Source organism: Oenanthe melanoleuca, chromosome 3 (genome assembly GCF_029582105.1).
Source record: "Oenanthe melanoleuca isolate GR-GAL-2019-014 chromosome 3, OMel1.0, whole genome shotgun sequence".
NCBI classification, from domain to species: Eukaryota; Metazoa; Chordata; class Aves; order Passeriformes; family Muscicapidae; genus Oenanthe; species Oenanthe melanoleuca.
The window spans coordinates 69,495,935-69,518,316 of record NC_079336.1 but is presented as its reverse complement, the minus strand read 5'-3'; the positions used below and the strand labels follow the sequence as shown (position 1 = coordinate 69,518,316).

The 22,382-nt window shown below is 51.0% G+C and overlaps 2 protein-coding genes across 3 annotated transcripts in view; one reads left to right on the top strand and one right to left on the bottom strand.

The window, feature by feature from the left end:
* Positions 1-3,159: 3,159 nt before the first annotated feature.
* DLL1 (delta like canonical Notch ligand 1) lies at positions 3,160-11,724 on the bottom strand. The gene is made up of 11 exons (XM_056487753.1): positions 11,273-11,724; positions 10,737-11,048; positions 10,471-10,531; positions 9,975-10,232; positions 7,464-7,524; positions 6,844-6,974; positions 6,529-6,698; positions 6,174-6,390; positions 4,443-5,235; positions 4,213-4,327; positions 3,160-3,863 (listed from the first exon to the last, which is right to left on the bottom strand). Exons 1-11 carry the CDS (start codon positions 11,330-11,332, stop codon positions 3,858-3,860), a joined length of 2,184 nt encoding a protein of 727 aa, XP_056343728.1. The 5' UTR covers positions 11,333-11,724; the 3' UTR covers positions 3,160-3,857.
* A 7,076-nt stretch (positions 11,725-18,800) lies between these two features.
* The window catches only part of FAM120B (family with sequence similarity 120B), an 87,232-nt gene continuing 83,650 nt past the window's right edge, over positions 18,801-22,382 (top strand). For both annotated transcript variants that reach the window (XM_056487755.1, XM_056487754.1), the window contains exons 1-2: positions 18,801-18,874; positions 19,658-20,703. In XM_056487755.1, coding sequence (XP_056343730.1) covers positions 19,684-20,703 — 1,020 coding nt within the window. In that variant the 5' untranslated portion in view covers positions 18,801-18,874; positions 19,658-19,683. The remainder of the gene's footprint in view (positions 18,875-19,657; positions 20,704-22,382) is intronic.

Sequence of the window (22,382 nt, the reverse complement as noted above, 5' to 3'; positions counted from 1 at the left end):
CCAGGAGGCCCCCACTTTCCTAAGGTCCTGGAAAGATTAAGTGACACAGGTCCAAGGTTGCACAGGAAGTCTGGAGGGAGTTCTGGAAATAGAAGGGGGCCCTCCGGAGTCCCTCTGCAGTGCCTTGACCACAGGACCATCCTTCCTCTCCCAAGGTTACACATCAGGTCTGTGCTGGAGCCAGGAATAGCACCCAAGTTTCCTGACACACAAACTGTCCTGCACTGTGTACAAAGTAACACAAATATAAATTTAAATTGATTTATAAAGTTGTGTCTTGCAATAAAACCTAAGACTGCTACATAAACCTAAATTTTTCTATGCATTGAAAGATGTGACACTCTTGAGAAACCTCTGTCCACCACCAGGGCAGCTAATACCTCCCAGCAGCTAATCTCTCCTGCTTCTTCAGTGCTCCTAATTTTTTGGCACGTCCTGTCTGTGCAACAATGCAAATGCCACTTGCCACAGAGACACAGGCTGGCAGAAGTGTGGGCTGAGGGGTGCTCTCTCTCTTCACCCTGTAGAGAACTGGCCCCAGAGAAGGAGGCCAAGTCCTCCCTGGCTGCTGCAGGATGGAAAGGAGGCATTGCAGGTCGAGGTATGCACGTGAATTAACTGTGCCACAGGGACAGCCTGAGGAGGGACCCCAAAGTCCTGGCTCCAGGGGGATGAGTGCCCAGGGCACAGACCTGGCTAACCCAGCCACAGGATTTCATGTCCACCACCCTGATGGCCAAGAGCTGCATCAGAGCACACAGCTTTCCTGGGAAGAGACAGAGATGTGCTGTGTCAGGAGGGGCACGGTGCCACGTGTCCCTGAAGTTTGCTGGAACCTTTCCATTAATTTAATGGGCTTTGGATTGGGCCCTGAATTCTCAGCTGTCCCAGCTAAATGGACTCCCCAGGCAGGCTCTCCTCTCGTTTTAGAATGAGGAGGCCTTTTGGAGACCCTGCTGACTGGGAGGTTCCCACCATTCTTTGGCAGCAGAGCTCCCATCCTGGAGTGAGCACTGCCCCTTGGCCACAGTGTGCACCACCTGCACACATGGCTCCACACCTGCATTACCATCCTCTCTCTGAAGAAAGACATGCTCCACTTCCACCTCATCCATTTTTTTATCCCAGTAATGTGAGGAGAGTGGAACCAGTGCTCCACACTGCATCCCCCAACCCTCTCTGGTCACTGAGAGCCACTGTGTACACACGTACTCAGGACTGGGAGAATGGCTAATCCTGTGGAAGAAATAAATCCTGTGTGTGACTGTAGCCCTAACCCTGCTCAAGACAGAAACAGAAGAAGCTGTTGGGCTGATCTGTGTAGCCATCATTTCAGGAGGTGTTTCAGAAAGACAGGACCATGCCCTTCCCTCTGCCTATAGTTTTCTGTCACTCACCAAACTCACCACTGCTGATAAATAGCACACTTGGGCAAACTTATGTTTCCAAAGCTGTTTCATTTTTAAGCAAAGATAGGTAGATGCCAATGCTGTCCATTTTCACAAGAGCAAGGAGCTGTGTGCTTTTCCAGACCTTTACAGTAAATTAAAGTTGATCTTGCTGTAGCACCAAAGACCTCATGTTACAGAGGTACTCAACCACTGATGGCCTTCCTTTTGTTACTGCTATTTCTACAGAGACAGCATTAAGAAGGCCTAGCCAAGACCATGGCACTGACTGCAAAGTGCAGTACATCATAAGAGAGAAGCCTGCTCCATTAAGCTTGGGAAGAAGAGGACATATAGAGAAATAAAGTGCTGAAAAACAAATGAGCAATAAAGATAGCAACAACACCTTCCACTTTTCTGTCCAATCTGTGAAATTATGTTGCACTGAGCACCTGCTGCCATATACACCATCATGCCTCATTTAATATATGATGCATTGACTGATTATTGGCAGGTTGTTATGTCACTGCTCAGATTGAAACTGCTGTTCAGACTGTCAATGACAGGCTGGTTTTCAGTACTTCATATCATTCTCCTTTCTAGAACTTACCTTCAAAGGACACTTTGGGATAGATGAAGACAATAACCATGTCAGGACACTGTGAGAAGTGAGCCTGTATGCCTTGTCTAAGGTTTTGCTAAGCAAAAAGCTAAGCTTATAAACCTCTGCAGTCAGTGTGAGTTTTCCACTGACCTCACACCAAAGTGAGGTTCAGTTGGTTCATGTACTTATGCACACTAAAATAAAGAGAATACATAAAGATCACTAGCTGCAATAATTGCTTGATTATATCTGCTATCCCACTCTATGTGTTTAGGATATCATCCCCCTCCCCTGAAGTGAATGGGGACAGAGAATTTTCACCATCTTTGCAAAGGTGCAGAAGGTGACCCACAATGATTGGGGTTTGGCTTTAATAGAGTAAAAATTAGATTATTCCCTAGATTTTCCTTATTTTCCTGAAGTGGAAGACCCCTTTGCCTGTTTCTGAAGGGTCTCTGCTGATTATCATGCAGCACAACGTGAGGGTGAGCTCATTAGAGTAAACCAAACTGGGGAAATTGCCTGAGCATTCAGAGCCAAGCCAGGGAATGGGATCAAACTCTGTCCCACTATGAAGGCAGCAGGCACCAGGGTGACAGCAGAAACCAAAGACACAGCTGGTACTTCAGTAGGTGTTATAGTCAGGGGAGTTATGGCCCCCAGTCAGTTCACTGTTACCATTTCCTGGAGAGGGAAGTCTGGGGGAGCTCACAGCTCTGGGAGAGCATCAAGGACCTGGGCTAGGGGCCCTCCCTCACTGGGTGTCCCAAACTCCCCTGGACCCCAGGCAAGTGTTTGAGCTTGCAAAAAATGAGGACTTGAGTCATGACAAGCCCCAGGTCTGGATTGCAGTGGAGTGCACTCAACTCTTGCTCTTCCTCAGGAAGTGACTCCATATGTGTTTATATAAACACAGCCCAACATGACTGGGCAAATATTACTCAAGGTTTTGCCGTTTGCCTTTGGGGTAAGGCTGAGCACAACATGGGGTCAACAGGTCAGAAGGTTAGGAGGGGAAAGAGTTTACACACAACAAGTTGTTCCCCACTCTTTGTAATACTTCTCAGTCCTCCTCAATGCCCCCATGAGGCCACAGAGGCCTGTCAGATACTGGTTGCAAAGTTCAGTCAGTTCATCATCAGATACGGAATAAACATAGCACTCTGGTTATCATTAATAATATTTATTTTGGAAAAATATTTTAAAAATGAATTTCTTCATTAACAAAACGGTAAAAAAAATCAAATAACATTTGCACAATATTCCATAAATACATTTATATACAAAAAAATATAGTCACATAGACCCGAAGTGCCTTTGTACATATTTACCAAAAAATTTAAATTATAAAAAAATGAACATCACAAAATACTCAAGCTTTACAATTATCATGAAAATATTTTTACAGATTCAAAAAAATAACACACTTTTTCTCACCTAGTAAAAACACATTTTAGTATCAAAAAAGACAATAAAGGCAGTGTTTGTGTCTCTAATTCAAGAAAAGACTGGCTCATAATAATCCAAAATATACACTTCAGGCAGTGCATGCTTCTTATGTAGGAATTAAGTCCATTCATTTAAATATATATAGAAAAGCAACTGACCATAGTGCAATGATAAAATTCATAAAAGGCAGTGCAACAGTAATCCTTGAACACAGACCCTTGCCTGGTGTCCATCTTGTTTCTTTATTTTGCAGTCACTTTGCTAACTTCAGTAGAGAACCAGCTCAAGCCTGAATTTAGTTTCTCAGCAGCAGTCAGTGAAGGAATCTATCTCCCATTCCTCTTTCAGCAGCATTCATCGGGGCACGTCTCCTCTGAAATTGTTCTGAACAACCACCTTGCCACATCACCTCTGGTTTACACCTGCAAAGAGGAAACACAAGCAGAGATCAGGAGAGGTTAATGAAACATATGAAGAGGGCTGTAAGGCTGCACAGGGTCAGGACTCTGCATGACCCAAGGGGTGGGTCAGCACACCTCAACCACACTACCATTGCACCCTGGTCTACAAAACTTGCCAAACCCACAACATCCACAGCAGCAAGGCACTGAGCTTGTCTTTACAACATTCACAACATCACAAACTCAAGCTGGCTGGATTTCACCAGGTGCAAACCACTGTGGCATTATGGAAAGGATTTTATCTGCCCTGGCATCTATTGGATGGGAGCTGCAAACCAAGACTTTCCTCTGCTGTTCCAGCCCTACTAACCTCAGTTGCTATGATGCACTCGTCTTTCTCTTCTGATATGACATACACCGACTGGTACTTTGTGTCCTTTGAAGTGGAATATACTGAATCTGGTCGCTTTCTTTCAGAAGTATCACTATTGAAGGCAAAAAGAGAAAGAACAGGTCAGATGGCTGTTGCTTAATGCTACCTATATGATATACACTCCCCCTTCAAAGCCAAGCTGCCCTCTGCTCTCAGATGTGAGATACCTCTTTAGTTGTACTGCACTTTTCTCCTCTGCCTCTGAATCATATGTTTCACACTTGGCTTCACATTTGCTGTGCTCCTCCTTAACTGAGTCCTCATTCTTGAGTTCATGCACCAAATTGTAATCCACTGATGGGTATCTGACTTTGTAGCCATTTTTATCAGAGTTATCGCTGTGAAAGTCTACTTTCTTATTTGTGTTTTTAATCTGAGTGGCACCAATGACACTTATGGAAATGTCCTTCTCGCGCTGGCAGTTTGCCAGGTTATTCATAGTCTCAGTCTCACTCCTGCAGGCATCAGGCTGGTGGTGCCTCTTCTGCACTCTGAGCCTGACACAGACGACCACAGCAGCACAGCCCAGCAGCAGCATGAGGACCAGAATAATCCCAGCGCAGACGGCGATCCAGGGGAACTGGGAGTTCTGGCCTTCCGTGTACTTCTCAGTGAAGTCCACGATGACGGGTCCCTGAGGTGGCTCCGGGAGCAGGAACTGGCAGTTGAGGCCGCCGTAGCCCCGGGCACACTCGCAGACGTAGCGGTTGTTTCTCTCGTGGCAGGTGGCCCCATTGTGGCAAGGGTTGTGCTCGCATCTGCTCACCGGGGTGCTGCAGTTCTTCCCGTTGTATCCTGGGGGGCAGGTGCAGGAGTAGTCATTGATGCCATCCTGGCAGGTCCCTCCGTTGACGCAGGGGAAGGAGGCGCAGTCGTCCACGTTGTCATCACAGTGTCTCCCGGTGAAGCCAGCCTGGCACTGGCAGATGTAGGAGTTCCCCAGATCGACACACTGGGCTCCTGCAAGACAGGGAGGGGGACAAGCTGAGTGGTAAGCAGCCAGACACAACAGTCCCCCAGTCTCTGCTCTCAGGGCAGCAGTTAAGGAAAGCTTTCTTTTTGAGAGGTTAGCTCAACCTTTGCCAAGTCTGATCCAACATAAAAAGCAGATTTTCTGAAGAAAGATTTTTGATAAGCAGATTTATTTTTCATTCTCAGTCCTAGTCCTTTTTTAACATTTCACTCATCTTGAACCAGAACACTAGTCCAGGTCAGGTTAATACCACATCTCATGTTACAGAGTTTGAGTGGCAATGAATAAGGAGGACTACAGTAAAGAAAGTCTTCACTGGTTTAATCAAATCAGGAAGATTACTGTTACCAGATTACAAGTAATATCCACAGACCTCTAAGACTCTTTGCAAAGGATTTGAAAGTAAATCTTCCAGATTTTCATGCATGAAGCTTCAGGCCAAGTTACTTGGCCACAGCCACCCCATCAGAAAATGTAATCTGCAGCAACGGCCCAAGCCATGCCATCACTTTCTTAGTACAGATCCTCCACCAAGTCAACTATTGACATGACAAAGACTTTTTTACAAGTGGATGTAGTGACAGGGCAAGACAGAATGGCTTTAAACTGAAAGAGAGCAGGTTTAGATGAGATGCTATGGAAAAATTCTTTACTGTGAGGGAACAAGTTGTCCAGAGAAGTGGTGGATGTTCCATCCCTGGCGGTGTTCAAGGCCAGGTTGGATGGGGCTTTGAACAGCCTGGTCTAGTGAAAGGTGTCCTTGCCCATGGCAGGGGCTTGGAACTAGGTGCCCTTTAAGGTCCCTTCCAACCCAGACCATTCTATGATTCTATGATTGATCAGGGTGCCTTGTTGTGAACTCCAGACCAGAAGCCAAAGTGTATGGTCTCCTTCCAGAAGACCACCGTAGCATGTTTGGCCTTACCATTAGCACAAGGGCTGGAGCTGCAGTAGTCGATTTTCTTCTCACAGTTGAAGCCAGAATAGCCCAGTGGGCAGCGGCAGCTGTAGCCCCCGTCAGGGTTGTCGGTGCAGCGCCCGCCATTGAAGCACGGCCCGTCAGCACAAGTCATCGCGCTCAGCTCGCAGTTCTTCCCATAGAAGCCTGGGGGGCAGGTACAGGAGTAGCTGTTCTCCAGATCCTGGGGGGAAGAGACGAGAAACGATCAAAACATTTGTCTGAACTTGCTCTCAAATCCAAAAAGGGATTTTGAAAATTAGTAAAACTGACATTAACTCCTCCCTTGGAGTTTCAGATGACACAAACAACTCGAACTTACAGTGCAGCTTCCACCATTCTTGCAAGGGTTGGCGTCACATTCATTGATTTCAATCTCACAGTTGGAGCCTGTGTACCCAGGTCGGCATGAACAAGTGTAGCTCCCCTGACCAGTATTGGTGCACGTGGCACCATTCTTGCAGGGCTTGTGGTGGGTGCAGTAGTTCAGGTCTGTAAAAGATACATTTTCTTTTTTTAAGGAGAGCAGCCATGATTCTTGCTACCTTGCAATGCTAGCAGAGGGTGGGTGAGCTGAAAACAGTTGCCTGCTTTCTGCATTTTAAAACAGATGCTCAGGTGAGGACTGAGAACTCACCCTGGTTGCAGAAAAGGCCACCCCAGCCTTCCTGGCAGTTGCACTGCCACGGCTGCTGACAGGTACCATGAAGGCAGCCTGGGTATCGGATGCACTCATCGCAGTATCGCCCCTGCCAGCCCACTCTGCATCTGAAAAAAAATATTACAACAAAGTCTCATCAGATTTAGACTTCTCGCAGTTGGAAACCATATCACAAACTCTGCAAGCACACTGATGCCAAGGATCAAGTTTCCTAAAAGCCCTCGGTGATCCTTCATGTGAGAAAGCCACCAAGTCCAACTGTAGCATCAGCTTTCATCAGTCCTAGCTATTTCTTCCCCTTCCTTAGAGAGCCCATGGTTCCAGATAGTTAATTTGTTTACTCTAATAACAAAGAGCCAAATCTTAAACACAGCACTGTAAACCCATTAAGTTAATATTAATGGCACTGATGTTTGACTTGTGGAATAATACTTTGACTTATGGAATAATCTGGCATCAACTGGCTATCTCAAATTTCCATCTAATATGAAGAAAGGCCTTTAAACCAACCCTTCAAACGTCCAATGGCTTATTTAACACCAGAGCATCAGCACTGAAAGACAAAGAAGGAAGCAGGAAGGGAGGGGAAAACTTACTTGCATTCCCCAGGCTTGTCGCAAAAGCCATGTTGCTCGTCACATCCAGGCAAACAAATCGCTGTAAACAAACCAAGCAGGGAAAGACATCAGCACTGGTGCCAAAACAACTCTCTTTTACAAGTCTGAGTCTGAGAGCACCTTGCGGGTGGGGAGCAAGTCCATTTTACTAGGCTGGGGCAGTTAAGCGCAGCTGAATTAATCTCTGGAGTCTGCAGCAGTATTGATCTTGCCCCATAACTGGGCACTTTACTTATCACCAGGGATGAGCATTCTTCTTAATACAGTTGCACACAGACAAAAGAGGGCTCACAATTGCTCCCTTCCCCACAGCCCCTCACCCCCCTTCCCTTCCCAGTGAGGGTCAGAAGTCCTTTTTTCCAATTCTATGCACACAGCTCCACCTCTTAATATCCCCCGAAAGTGTGTGTGCAGATAAGAGTGGACAGCTGGTGTGCAGGGTGCCAGTGCAAGACAGCTGCTCTATTGTCTATTCTCTCCCAGCAGCTGCCCCACTGCAACAATACCCCGGCCCCGGAGCCAATGGGGCCGGCGGCCGGCGACCGGGCAGCCTATCCCTGCCCACAGCTAATCTATGGCACGCGCGTGATTTCGCTGCAAAAAAACTTTTTTTTTTTTTTTTTTTCTTATTCAAATAAATAAGTCTAAAGTTCTTCCTCCCTCCTTCCCCCCCTCCGCCCTGCTCCGAAAAGGGGCGGGCGGGTGGGTGCAGCCCTGGTAAAAGAGGTAAGCGGGCCAGCGGGAGGGAGGATGAGAGAAGGGAAAAAAGGGACTTCTGCTCATTACTTCGCCTGGTTATGGAACTCATTAAGCAGGCACTGCAAAGTTTTAATTCAACAAAGCCAGCCGGAGACAATGGCATGCGAGGGGAAGGAGGGGGGAAGAAAAAGAAAGAAAGAATCAGTGCTGATAATCAGATCGCCTCCAAGTTGGAAAGAATGGAGCTAGGGGCAAGGCAACGGGAAGCAATCTGCAACTGGCAGCTCCGCTCACTAACGGCAAAACATTCTTTTTGCATGCACACATAAACACATCTCCCCTGCCTAGTAGGTTTGTGTCAGTGTTATAAGCTGTTTTTTTTCTGAGGGGGAAAACACAGCAAAGAACGTACGTAATGAGTCAAGAAAGATGGACAGCCTTCTGCTTTGCTGTGGGAATAGCAGAGATGTACAGGCATTCAAATGTGCTGACAGCCCCAAAAGAGCTCATTATCAAAATGCTTCCTTTTTCCCCACCCCTTGACACAACTGGGCTAGGCACTTTTGATCATAGGAAAGGTTATAGCTCTTATTTAAAACACTATCAAAGAAAATGCGAGCCCCTTTGCCTGCTGTTTATTGTGCAACATCGTGCCTTGAAGTGCTAAAAGCATCCTAGCAATCACTAACAGTGTGAATAATCAATCAGGAACGGTTTGATAGCAGCTCAGCTGAGACCACAGCACAGGTGGGTTTAAAGAGAAACAAAAACACAACAAGAAGAAAGCTGAAAGGCTGCTTTACAGCCTGGAACTGTTTTCTTCCTGCCTGCCCAGCCCTTTGATGACTGCAGAGGAGCACTGGCCCAGTACGTCATCTGGCAGCATATTTCAGATCCGTGTATACACACAAACAGAGAATGCCATCACACGCTGCAGCAGGGGCTCTGTGTGCACGTTTGGGTGTACACCACTACAGATCTACAAAGGGCGGAATCTCGTACAACCGGAAAGTATCTGACATCCTGGACTATCCTGTCTGTGATCTGCTCACTGTCCCAGCTCTTCCTGCTGTATCAACACACCACATGCCTCAAAAACTTCAAGCTCTTGGGTATGTTTCATATCCCTCACTACTTTATTAGTATCAATTATCGAGGCAATGGCACAGAAGAGAGCTGGGGAAGAAGTTGAATGTTCTCATGCAGCATTTCTGTTAGTGGCAGCATATGAGTACCCCAAATGAGAAATGTACAGTCTAGAAGCCACAGAGAATGTCTTGGACTTCCCAATGTTTTTCTTAATGCAAGGTCCCAGAGGATCAGACCATAGCAAGCCTACCCATAAGCCTGTCACATGGATGTTGCCAGATGTTGCCAAAGCCTAGCTCCCTCCCCTGAAGCTGAGTACCCTGTTGGTGATGATATCAAAGTTGTGTGGTTGAAAATGTAAAAAGCAGTCCTGATATATTTTAATAAATCCTCAAGCAACTACTGAACATTTTGCTACCAGATTAAATGGTCTAAAGCAAATGAGCAAGGGTGTAGTGTTGGCACTGACATTTTGTTGGCTTGAGAAGGGGCTGTCTGCCTTTACTTTCTGTGGCAACTCTGAGGATCTCCCATCCCTCACACTGGTAAGGCTTGGGCACAGAACCAGACATCCACCCACCATTGCTTGGTTCTCCCTCCCCATGGGGCCTGATGTCAGAGAAACACCCCTCCACCAACCCCAGGATCTCCACAGACACTGCTGCAAGGGGCACCCAAGGGGACAAGGAGGTGGATACTCACGCTCAGTGCAGTACTGGCCCTTCCAGCCCGGGTTGCAGACTTTCTCTCCCCGCTCTCCACAGGTGAAGTGACCAAAGGCATCGTCCCGGGGGCGGCAGAAGACAGAGCAGCCTTCTCCGTAGTAGTGCTCGTCGCACACGAAGCGATACGAGTACTTGAGGTCAGTGCGGCCGCTGCTGTGCAGGTCCTGGGACCACTCTTCGCCCACTGCCAAGTGTCTCTGGGTGGCCAGGCGGCTGATGAGGCGCTCAGGGTTTTCTGTGGCAAAGGGGAGAGGAGAGTGGTTAGAGAGCCCAAAGCAGGCAGGGCTTAGGGGCATCTCTGGTGGGAGGGGAACTGCAGAGGCAGGATGACATTGGCTGCACTCCAACAGGTTGGCCTCTCTTGCCACAGGTCTACTGTAGAGGATGTGCTACACACTGCAGAGAAAGGGGCCAAATAGGGCTGCAGGGCTGGGATTATTGCAGGGGAAAAAAGTGTGTTTCAGGACACTTACCGGTGGTGAGGTCATCGGGTGAGTCCGTATGCAGAGCCTCAATGATGAGCGAGAAGGTGCCCTGTGGAAAGAAGGAGCAGAGACAACCCACCAGGAGAGCATGAGAGCAGGTAGGCCCAAGGGGCAGTGCCACCAGTCCCCAGGAGTTATCAGTCGCTGTCCCCCTCCCACCTTGACACTTCAAGGGGTGGCCTCTTGGAATGGCACGGGACGGGACGGGACTGGATGGGTGTGTGCCGCCCCCTCCAGCATCGCCCCCCACTTACGGGCCAGGTGAAGCCGAAGGGGAAGCGGATGGGATTGCTGAAGGCGGGGTCGGCGCCGCCCGCGCCGTCGGGGACGCTGAAGGAGTTGGCGCCCAGGACGGGGGTGATGGCGCTGCCGTAGGTGCAGGGCGGCTCGGGGGACACGCTGGCCTGGTAGTGCTTGAGGCAGACGCGGAAGAAGGTCTTGCAGTCGCACTGCTGGAGCCCGCCGGCGCCGGGGCCGCCCCCGCGGCAGCAGTTGCGGTTGCTGAGCAGCCCCTTCTTATTGACAAACTCCTGCAGCTTCAGCTCGAAGACCCCGGAGGAGCCCACCTGCGGGGCGGGGACAGCGCCCGTCAGCCGCCGAGCAGCCCGCTCCCCAGCCCGCTCCCCAGCCCGACCCCGGCCCCGCCGCGCTGGCAGCCCCTCCCCGCTCCCCAGGGCTGCCGCAGGCAGCGACGGTCCCTGGCATCCCCCGCGGGACCCCCAGGGCAGGGACCCCCAGAGCAGGGACCCCCGGGACAGGCGTTCGTGTCCCCCACCCCGCGGGCACTTACCTGGCAGCGGCTCAGCAGCACCGAGAGGACGGCGAGCGTCAGCAGGAACCGACCTCCCATTTTGGAGGTGCAGCTCTGGTGCCCTCGCTTTCCTCCTCCTTATCTTCTCGTCAGAGGGAAAAGGGGAAAGTGTCTTTCGGGGTAAGGGAAAAAACACGGCTGCCAAAGCCGCTCGTCCCAGCTGAGCTGGAAGAGTTACTGTCACGGTCTCCTTCTTTCAGGAGTGTCTCTGACTTTTTTTTCCCTTTTGTCGATACCACTAGATGTAGCCTGTCGGCAACTGTCAGGTCTTTCGGATGGCAAAAGAAAAAGAGAGGAAAAAAAGGACGGGAAAAAATATTTATCTGTTAAACTCTTTTTCTTTCGCAATCCACGATGCTCCTCCTTTTCTCCAGGAAAAAAAAAAATAAAAATAATAAAATAAAAGCAACTTAATTCCCAACAGAGGCAGAGAAAAGGCTTCCCAAGGAAGATTAAAAATTGGCGATCTGGAAATCCCTGCAGAGGCAGCAGCGGAGGCAGCGGCGATAATTCCCGGGGCGGTGCGATTCGGGAGCGGCTCTGCGCGGCTGCGCTCGCCCGGCGCACGTCGGGGCTGGTGGGTGTCAAACAGCAGCGGTGGCGGGCAGGTCACGTCGGAGCCTTGATCCCCTTTTTTCTTTTTTTTTTCTCTTTTCCTTTTTTTTTTTTTTTTTTTTTTTTTTTTTTTTTTTTTTTTTTTAAAGGAAGCGAAGCTCTCTTTCCTTGTTGTGGGTTTACTTTTGTTTTTAGAGGAATCCCAGCCAACAAAAATAAGCTCGTGTCTCAACAGCAGCGAACAGAGCGTGTCCGGGTGTGCTCCTACGGGGGAGGGGGTGCCTGCTCTGCTCTGCTCCGCTCCGCTCCGCGCCGCGGCTCGGCTCGGCTCGGCGGCTCTCTCCGAGGGTGAAGCGCTAAGGATCTGCCTCTCCTTGGGCGCCTGCCGCCCTTATATCCCGCCGGCCGACTGCATGCCTAATGAGATGCAAATGAGCAGCCCCCCAATCTGGCTAGAGCTGTCACAAAGGAGCCACTTTTCCAAACCCTCCTCTCAATGGATCGCCAAATGGTCAGTGAGCTGTAAAATGTGCAACCCTCCTCCCCCTCCCCTTCGCGCTCACAAAACGTGTTCATTTACATTCCTGCAAATTTGGTAACCGCAAGAATCCCCCTTCTGCTCCGGGGAGAGGGTAACACCCCCTCTGCACCGGGGAGAGGCAGTGCAACGCTGCGGCCAGAGAGCAGACCCGGGGACGGCGGGCTGTAATTGCCTCTCGAAACGTGCGGAGCAGCCGCCGTGACCCCAAAAAGTGACTCGGTGGTCGTGACTACTCCAAGGGGCATCTCCGGCGTTAAAGGGACGAGGGAGGTGGGAGCCAGCGAGCCACAACGAGGGGAGTCCCATCCCGTGAAAATCACACTGCATTTACCCTGGCAGAAGCGGGGTAATTGAGGAGGGGGGACAACGAACGTGGACGAAGCGACCCGGGGCTCGCTCTTCCCTTGGCTGCGCTCACGGCACGCATCCCGCCGGCGGAGGCACGGGGGATCCCCCGGCTCTTGCGGCGAGGGAGGACGCGGGCGGGCTCGCTGCGGGGACTCGTGGAGGGGACCCGTTTGCGGGGCTCCGCGGGTCCCGTCCCCGCCACCACCGCTGCCGGAGAGAGCCACTGGCTGCGCCCGGGTCCCGCACCCCTCTATGATTATTATCATCATCACCAGCAACCTCTCTCTCTCTCTCTCTCCCTCTCTCTTTTTTCGTCCTTCAGCTTAGTAAAAAGTGAGTTTGGTGTGTGTCGTTCGCGTGGCTGTCATTAAGGCCGTTTGTTATTGTGTGAGGGCTGAATCAGTTAGCTCTTTGTGCTCTCAGCTGTATGGTAATGTAGACAGCACCTGCTCCCTGCACAATGCGAGGGAGAGAAAGAGCTCCCCTCGGCGCACGCTACTGCCTCTACAACAATGTCCGCACATTTTTTAAAGAAATCCCTTCCAGCACTTCCCCCCTCCGCAACACACACACACATATACATACACATACACACATACACACACACACGTGCGCACAAAATAAACTAGCCCAAATTTACACCCGTCGTCACTTTTACAATTTGTTTTTACGTATCAGACAGTACAACTTTTGTTTTGATCTTTAAAACAAGGAAAGGAGTTTACTGGTGCGGTGAAAAAGGGATAGAGACTATTACCATCTGAACAGTTTCTTAATGATGGATGGAAGCAGGGGATAAAAGTTGGAGGGCAACTCTGGCATGTCACTCGAAGCAGGGCTTTCCACTTTGTTTAGGCCCTCTGTTTAAACACCTTTGGTAGGCGCAGGCGGATTCATTAGGATGCAAGGTGTAACTGTCTCTGTAAATGTCATTTTAATTGTAACAGATCATTTCAGCACAGATTAAGCTTGTGTGCGAAAGGAGAGGATTTGGCTACAATAACCTCACTGTAGGTATGCTGTGCTAAAAGCCTTATTATGGCGAGTTTATTGGGTTGAAACGTGCATTTGCATGGCAAAATGTGACTTCCATTGAAGCAGATGTCTTGATCACAAATTATCTTACAATGCGCTAGGAAAAAAAAATCTTAAAGACTTCTTAAAGTAAAAGCATTGAGTAATACCAATTAAAAGAAAATCACTAATGAGTTCATTCAGCCCAGCTCTTCTTGACTGTTCCAGGAGTGTAGCTGCCCACATTCATTTACTAGGGGTTTGTGGCACCTACCCCAAACCCAGGCCACCTACCCCAGCCCTTGGTACAAACATCCAGATCTTTGCAACGTTTTGCCACTCAACGTGTGTCCTTTACATCTAAATGTAATCGAACGAGGCATCTACATCCAGGTGCTCTTCCCCTCCCCGCCCCTCGACGCATAAGCAAAAGTTTAAAATGTACAGGAATGTTTGGGTTTGCTGTTTGGGTTCGCTTTTTTTCTTTTTCTCTCTCTTTTTTTTTTTTTTTTTTTTTTTTTTACCCCGGAGCAGGCACCGTGCGAGGACGTAGGGAAGGCAGCCCAGGGGGGAGCGGGCGGTGGATCCCCGGAGGCCCGGCCGCCCCCGCCGTGCCCAGCCTCAGCAGCAGGGAGCAGGGGGGCGCATCCCGCAGCAGCGCCGCTTTTCACTGCACATTACTTTTGCCACCTAGCGTCAACATCTTTTCAAGTGGCTTGTCGCTGCTTCGCAAACTTTGCTGCGGCGTTATCCCGGGGAGAAAGAGCGAGGAGGAAAACATACTTCGTATGAGGTTTACTAAGCGAGTGGGGCGGGGGGGCAGGGGTGAGCGGCAATATCTGTCCTGAAATTTGGGTGGTGGCCCGTCGGTGGAGGCGAGAAGTGATATATCAACGCGGATCTTTTAATCTACGAGAGATAGAAAGTTGGTCCATTAGCATCCCCTTGCTTAAAAAACTGGAAATAAAAAGTTACACGCGCGAGGGCTTTAACCTAGCGATAGGAAAAAAAAAAAAAAAAAAAAAAAAAAAAAAACCAAACCGAGAAAACTTGCCCCCAAATCCTTAACAACCCCCCTTCGGTACCGGGTATTTGTTAAATTGACGTGGCACAGATTTCTCGATTACCGCTGCTGAGCGTGACTGAAAGGCGCCGTGAGAGCCGGCAGGATCCTGCCCACGGCGCTCATTCTTCTCTGGCTTAATTTATGCCACGCGATTCTGTATTGGGGAAATCAAGCAGAAAGCTCCTTTTTCTGCTTTTTTCCCCCCTCTCCCTCTCTCTTTCAGATGCTGGACTAACGGGGAGACTGTTTAACTTAAGTGTTTCTATAGGAGGCTGTTGTAGTTTAACTCCTGCCCACCAGTAGCTGAGGCGAACAAAGGAGGGACTCGAGGTCTAACTATTCATCCATTCTCTGCACTTTAATTTTCATTGATTTCGAAGACAAGGGGAGCCCTTAGGGATTCTCGCTGAAGGGGGATGACACGCCTTTAGACGCGATCAGCCCCCCAGCCAGCCATCTGCTCCCAACCAAATGGCGCTTTTTCGCTCCCAACCGCGTGTCTCCGCACCGCGCTCGCCCGCCGCCCCCCGCCGCCCGCGCCGCCCCCGCGCTGTTCGCCGTGCCCGCGCACCGCCACCGGCCCCCGCTGCCGGGCACGGCCGGTCCCGTCCCGTCCCGTCCCGTCCCGCCCGACGCCCATCGCGGCCGCACCCGCCCCGCCGGGTGAGCGGGCGGCGGGACCCCCGGGGGCGGGCGCGGGGCGCGGTGACCCCGCACGGCCGGGACGCGGCGGGTCCGGCCCCGCCTGCCAGCGGCTCGCTGGGGCTGGTGGGGTATTGTGCTCTCCCTCCCTGCCCCTAATTGATACCCTTCCCGCAACGCCGGCCCCCTCTCCTGCTCCGGCGAGTATTTACGGCCGCGCCGCGCACCAGGGCGGCCGGGAGCTCCCCATCAGCCGCAGATTTTATTTCTAAACGAGCCAGATTATGGGAAAAGTCACTTAAAAAGGGAGGTGGGTGGGATATGTGTGTGTGTTAATTAGGGCGACGCGCTGCCATCGCTGGCGTGCAACCCTGATTTTCCCGGGACGGAGGGCTTCGGGCATATGGCGAACGGTGCGTCGGCGGAGGGACGTGTACGTGTGGAGCTATGTGTAGCCGAGTGTGCATAATATTTTAATTAGGTCTATAGTCCCTACGGAGGTATGTGTGCGCGGCTGCCCCTCCGCTGCACGCCCCCTTCACCTGTTCCTCCGGGCTGAACGGGGCCGGGCCGGGCCGGGCCGGAGAGAGGAGGGGATGGAAGCGTGGGGAGGGCAGGCAGGGTGCGCTGGGCCGGGGCTCTGGCTCCCCCGCTGGCCCCAGGCTCGGCACTGACCGGAGTGCTGGCGCTGCCCCGGGCCCCGCCGCCGGCGCCCCGGCCCGAGGCGGGTGCGGGACGGGCGCGGAGGGGCCGCGGAGCCGGAGGGCGCTCCGCCGCCCTTGCCGTGTGCGGGGAGGAGGATTAAGAAGTTTAGCGTGTAGGTTAGCCCAAAGTTGCAAAGGCATGTGCTGATTAGAATAAGAAAGGGCAGTCGCGTGGCTCAGCTGGCACACAGCGAGGCCAGATGATAGATAAGCAGCTCTAGGTCTTCCCTTCCCCCCAGCCCCCTTTTTGAAATCGCAAATCATCTGCTCCGGCCCTATCCTAGCCCCTCATTTTCATTACAATGGTTGTGTGTTTACCTGTGATCCTGGGACGGGGCATTCCTTTGTCTCCCGAGGAGATTACCGCAGCCAGCTGCTCTCCAACCCTTCCCTGGGCAAATCCCGAAGTGGTTCCTATATGTGTTTTACTGATTGCACACGAGGAGAAAGCCAGATACCCCCTCCCCCCCCGCCCCGGCCCCGTTTTCCTGCGCTACTTGTTTGTTTGGGTTTGCTCCCTGGCTCGCTTCCGACGGGATTTTGCTCGTGGGAAACTAAGAGGGATAAAATTGGTCACTCGTGTGCGTGAGCTGTCATTGCTCCCAAAGTCGGAGTGGTGAAGGGCTGCCTACCTCTGCCCGGGAGGCAGAACCATGGGACCCCCCAGGGAACGACGGGACAAAAGGGGTTCGGGGAAGGAAGGTTTCCTCCTGCCTTGCCCTCGCTCAGTCCTCGGGTTCCCCCCGATCTGGGGTGTAACTTTTCCTGAAACCTCCCGTGGGTGCCCTGAGTATTCCTTTGCCTGGCCCCTGCTGTGGGACACGCAGTTTCAAATGCTCTTCCTGCCCGTGCCCCTCTTGGGAGCGCCTCGGCCTTGCATTTGGAGTACTGGCATCTTTGCCCACCTTTATATTCAAGGATACTCAAGATCCTCACCACACCAGAAGCCACAGAAAACATTTGAACTTAAAAGCCTTCTGAAGTGCCTTACCACGCTAAATATCCCTAGATCCTGATATTTATCCTGTGCCCCAGCACCCCATTTGCCCTGTCAAGCAAACCCAGTGTAACCCCATGCAGCGCTGAGGCCTGGCTTGTCTTGGTAGGAGTGTCACAGAGAGGGAGGGTGAGCAACAGGACTCAGATCATGTACAGGTGACAAAAAATGTGATGGCGCTCCTCAAAAAAATGTTCTGTATTGCAGCTATGAGATTTTGCTGGATGGCTGGAAAGACCCCCTTCTGCTACCAACGTCAGTAGTGTGAGGTTCTCAATATTCACTGCCTCTGCCAGTTCTTGTAGGAAAACTCCTTTTTGCCCAGCATTATTAATCATCCTCTTAAGCCAGAACTCTAAATAGTAGCTGCAAACTCTCACTCTGGCACAGGTCAGTCTCCAGAGCCCTGTGACAGCACAGAGTGCTGCTGTACTGCGCTGCATTTCATGCACGAAGGGTTTTTGTGTTCCCCCCCTTTGCACAGTGTGCATATCTTGTGCATTGTATGCTGGCTGCAGCGCAAAACTTGCTGTTAATAAACTTTGGGGCAGGAGAGGCGGCAGCAGTTTGATTATATTCTTCCAGAGCTTTCCAAGCAACTTCCAATTTGTGCAGTTTTTATTTCTTTCTGCATCTCTCCACGTTCAGGGTAGGCAGGCGGTGGGAGAAGGTGGGGGTAAAAAAAGTCCCCTGCAGAAGGTGATTATGAGAAAAAGGATGGGTATGGATGGGGCGGGCCTGAGCTTTTGGAAATGCTCTCCCCTTTTCTGAGAGCATCTGCCCGGAGACGAACAGATGTGGGCACCTGCGGTGACAGGCCACATATGCTCCATCCTATTCACAGGCATTCAGACACCGCTACAATGGCGAGGCTTTGTGCACTCGGAGTCACCAAATATATTAATCTGCACTCCCCAGAGCACCGCTCTCTTTAATTTTTCACCGGCGATAACATCTGATCTAATCTTCCCATGGGCTCCCCCGTGTCCCTCCTTCCCCTCCCGGAAAGATGTGAAGTTATTCAGGTCCCCACCTGTTGCCGGCGGGCTGCGAGCGGGTCTCGCTCCCGCCCCGCACGCAAGGCGTTATCCCGGGATGTGCGGCCCGGGAAAACGGGGGTTCCCCTCCGCTGGCAATCGCCGGGCACGGCAAAGGGGGAGCCCACCACCCGCCCCCTCCCCCCCCCGCCAAAGGAAGGGACATACATTTCCCAAGCGCGGCTCGGGGGGTTTGGAGCGATTTCGGTGCGCGACGCTTTCATGTCCCCCGCCCTGTCCCCCCGTGCCGGCCGGGTTTGTTCAGGGGCACAATGGCCCCTCCGACCCCATTGTGGCCGTACAAAGCCGAGGGACCGCACCCCGCGGGCGGGGACAGCCACGACTGCCAGCAGCCCTGCCCCTCACGGGCACGGCCCCTCACGGCACGGCCCCTCACGGCACGGCCCCTCACGGGCACGGCCCCTCACGGGCACGGCCCGGCCCCTCACGAGCACGGCACGGCACCGGCCCCTCACGGGCACGGCCCGGCCCCTCACGGCCCGGCCCCTCACGGGCACGGCACCGGCCCCTCACGGCACGGCCCCTCACGGGCCCGGCCCCTCACGGGCACGGCACGGGCGCTCACGGGCCCGGCCCCTCACGGGCACGGCCCGGCCCCGCCCCGCCGCCGGGCGCAGGCGCGGCCCCGGCCCGCGGGAAGCGGAAGCGGCTCTCGGGTCAGTGCCGGCGGTGGGGCCGGGGCCCGGGGCTCCGGGGGCCGGATCGGGCCGGGCGGGGCTCGGCGGGGGCAGCCCCGGGTGCGCGGGCAGCGCGGCCCTGGCGCCGCACGGACCCCGGGGCGGGGGGCTCGGCCTTGCCGGGGCTGCGCGCAGCGGCCCCCGCACCTTGCGGGGTCCTTAAAGGCCTCTGCCAGACTAAGGCTTTGACTGATAGGATTCGGGAATGCTTTTAAAAGCTGCCTATTCACAGTACTTTGTAAACTCGCTTTCATTTCTTTCCTTTTTGAATGCCGTAAGCATGTATATTTTTTAATAAAAAAAATCTATTCGTGTTTTCCTAGTATTGTGTAGTCCTTTTTATACTATTAACCTCCCTCACTGGGGATACTCAAGAACCATCTGAATGCAATCCTATGCCGTGGGCTCTAGGATGACCCTGCTGGTGCAGCGAAGTTGGATTCTCTGGTTCCTTCCAGCCTTACTCATTCAGTGATTCTGTGAATTTTGTTTTTGTTATGAGAATCTTTTGATACTTATATTTTTCACTGATACAAAAAAAACCAGAAGTGGAAGGGAAAACGAACGAGTACTTACTTTCAGTTTGTTGATGGGAAGTAGACTGTTTCAAATTTATAAAAGCCTGGATAAGGCAATGAGCTATCAGTAAAACCAGAAAAATAACAGTTCTGTTTTCCAGCAGCTTTTTAAAATATTATTGTAGAATTTAATTGTTTTCCAGTATTGCATTTTAGAACGTTGTTTTTATTTTTCTTCTTTCAGACTGCTGTGAGTTTCGGAGATCAGCCATGGGTGTTAGAGGCTTGCAGGGATTTGTGGCAAGAGTTTGCCCTGATGCGTGCCAAACAGTAGATCTGAGAGAAATGGCAGAAAAGCATCGCACTGAGCACCCTGACTGCCCACCTGTTATCGTAGTAGATGCCATGAGTTGCGTTAGACGCTGGTACACGCCGGAATCCTGGGTGTGCGGTGGCCAGTGGCGGGAGTACCTTGCCATTTTACAGGATTTTATCAATGCTTTTATGGCAGCTGGCATCAAGTTGGTGTTTTACTTCGACGGGGTGGTAGAAGAGAAAAAGAGAGATGAGTGGATCAAACGGAGGATGAAGAATACTGAGGAAATAACCAGATTATTTCAGTTTATCAAGACTTACAGGAAACAGCCAGGCAGGGAAATGTTTGTTCTTCCTTCAGCTCTGCCTACTTTTACACGTTATGCCCTGAAATCACTTGGTCAAAAAACAGTCTGCACGTTGCAAGAGGCAGACTTTGAGGTGGCTGCATACGGTTTGCAGCACAACTGTATGGGAATTCTGGGGCAAGATAGTGACTACCTCATCTATAACACATGTCCTTACTTTTCCATTGAGAACCTCCGTTTGGACAGACTGGTCACTGTCATGTACTCTCGAGAAGTTCTTTGCCGTGTGCTGGGTATTAGTTTGACACACCTTCCTCTCTTTGCATGCTTGCTTGGCAATGATATTATTCCAGAAAGCATGTTGGAAGGCTTTTGGCACAAATGTTTAATCACCAGTCCCCATAGGAATAGGAGCTACAGCAGAAGAGCAAACATACTGCTATCCGTAGCAAACTACATCTCAAAAATTCCATGCTCGTACAGCAGCCTGAAACACTTGGAAGAGATTATACCTCTGGGATCAGACAAGACATTGCTTTGCAGAGGAGTGAACTCCTATCTTTTGCCTGGGCAGCAGTCTCCATGGATTCCTCCCAATGTAACAAACTGTCAAATGTTATCCCTTCAACAACAATCAGATCTCTGTCAAGATAAAGAAATATTTCAGGTAACTTGTTTTTTAAAGCTTAATGATCACTTTATTGCCGTGAGTAGTTAGTGGAAGTTAGTAATGAGTACATCAATTCCATTGATTTAAATTTGCTTGTGCAAAAATCTTTTGTCTGTTAAGTAGAGCCCTAGTTAGGACTATTGCATGCATTAATATGAGCACAGGTGCAGCACATTTAACAAAAAGTAGTTCCTCTCTTTTTGAGGTGTCAGTTAGGTCAAATAATGGGGAGCAGCTCCTTTATAGGACAGCAGCTGGGCACGGAAATGTACTTCCCATGTATTATGTGACTTCCCGTGTTTATATTATGTATTGACTTAGTTTTTACTTTGAGAACCCACAGGTCAGCCATAAAGCTGGTCAGTGATCTGCTTGGCTGTACCTTGCAATGGAGGTATCAAAGGTAGCTGTGCTAAGATTGCAGAAGTTGAAATTGCTCATAGTGGAAACATTGAAACTCCTACAGAATCATATCATAGAGTTATAAAATGGTTGGGGTTGGGACCTTAAAGATCACCTAGTTCCAAACCCCTGCCCTGAGCAGGGAGACTTCCACTAGGCTAGATTACTCAGAGCCCCAGCCAACTGGTGTTGAATAACTCTTCTCTTGTTAACCTGGGCCAGTGCCTCACCACCTCCACAGCAAAGGGCTTCTTCCTAATATCTGATCTAAACCTATTTTCTGTCAGTTTAAATTCATTTCCCCTCATCCTGTCACTACATACCCTTGTGAAAAGTCCCTCTCCAGCTCTTTTGTAGTCCTCTTTAGGTATTTGAAGGCTGCTCTAAGGTGTTTCCAGAACCTTCTCTTCTCCAGTTACACAACCCTAGCTCTCAGCCTGTCTTCTTAGCAGAGGTGCTTTAGTCCTCTGATCGTCTTTGCAGCCCTCTGAACTCACTCCAACAGGTTGAAGTCCTTCCTGTGCTGGGGACGTCAGAGCTGAACACAGTACTCCAGGTAGGATCTCACCAGAGCAGAGTAGCCCTGCTGGTCATGCTGCTTTGCATGAGCCCAGGGTTCAGTTGGCTTTCTGGGGTATGAGCACATGTTGCTGGTCAAGCTCATAGGTCAAGCTGCTTATTCAGCAGCACCTAAAGCCCTTCTTAGAGCTGCTCTCAATCCTTCCTCCATCCAGCCTGTATTTGTGGTCAGGATTGCCCTGACCCAAGTGCAGGATCTTGTACTTGGCCCTGTTGAAATTGATGAGGTTTGCACAGGCCCCCCTCTCAAACCTGTCCAGGTTCCTCTGGGAGGATCCTTTCCCTCCTGCATGTGCACAGCAGCCTGGTGTCACCAGCAGACTTGCCAAGGGAGCACCCCACCGTCCATGGCAAAGATGTTAAACAGTGCTGGTCCCAGTACTGACCCCTGAGGACACCGCTTGTCACTGGCCCCCCTTGCACATGAAGACATTGATCACTCGCTCAGTGCAACCATCCTCATCCTCCAGGAGGTTCCTTATTCTCCAGGAGGTCCATCTGGGAAATCCATGCCTCTCCAGTTCAGGGACAAAAGGATGATGTGCAGGGCAGTATCAAATGCAATAAGTCTGTATTTTGTCATTCTTGGTTCAGGTTAAATTGCCCTTGTTTTCATTGTCCCTGAATGAGCCAAAAGCATTTCAATGGGTTTATAATCCCCAAAGGCAGGGGTGTAGTAGCAATTTCTAGTTATG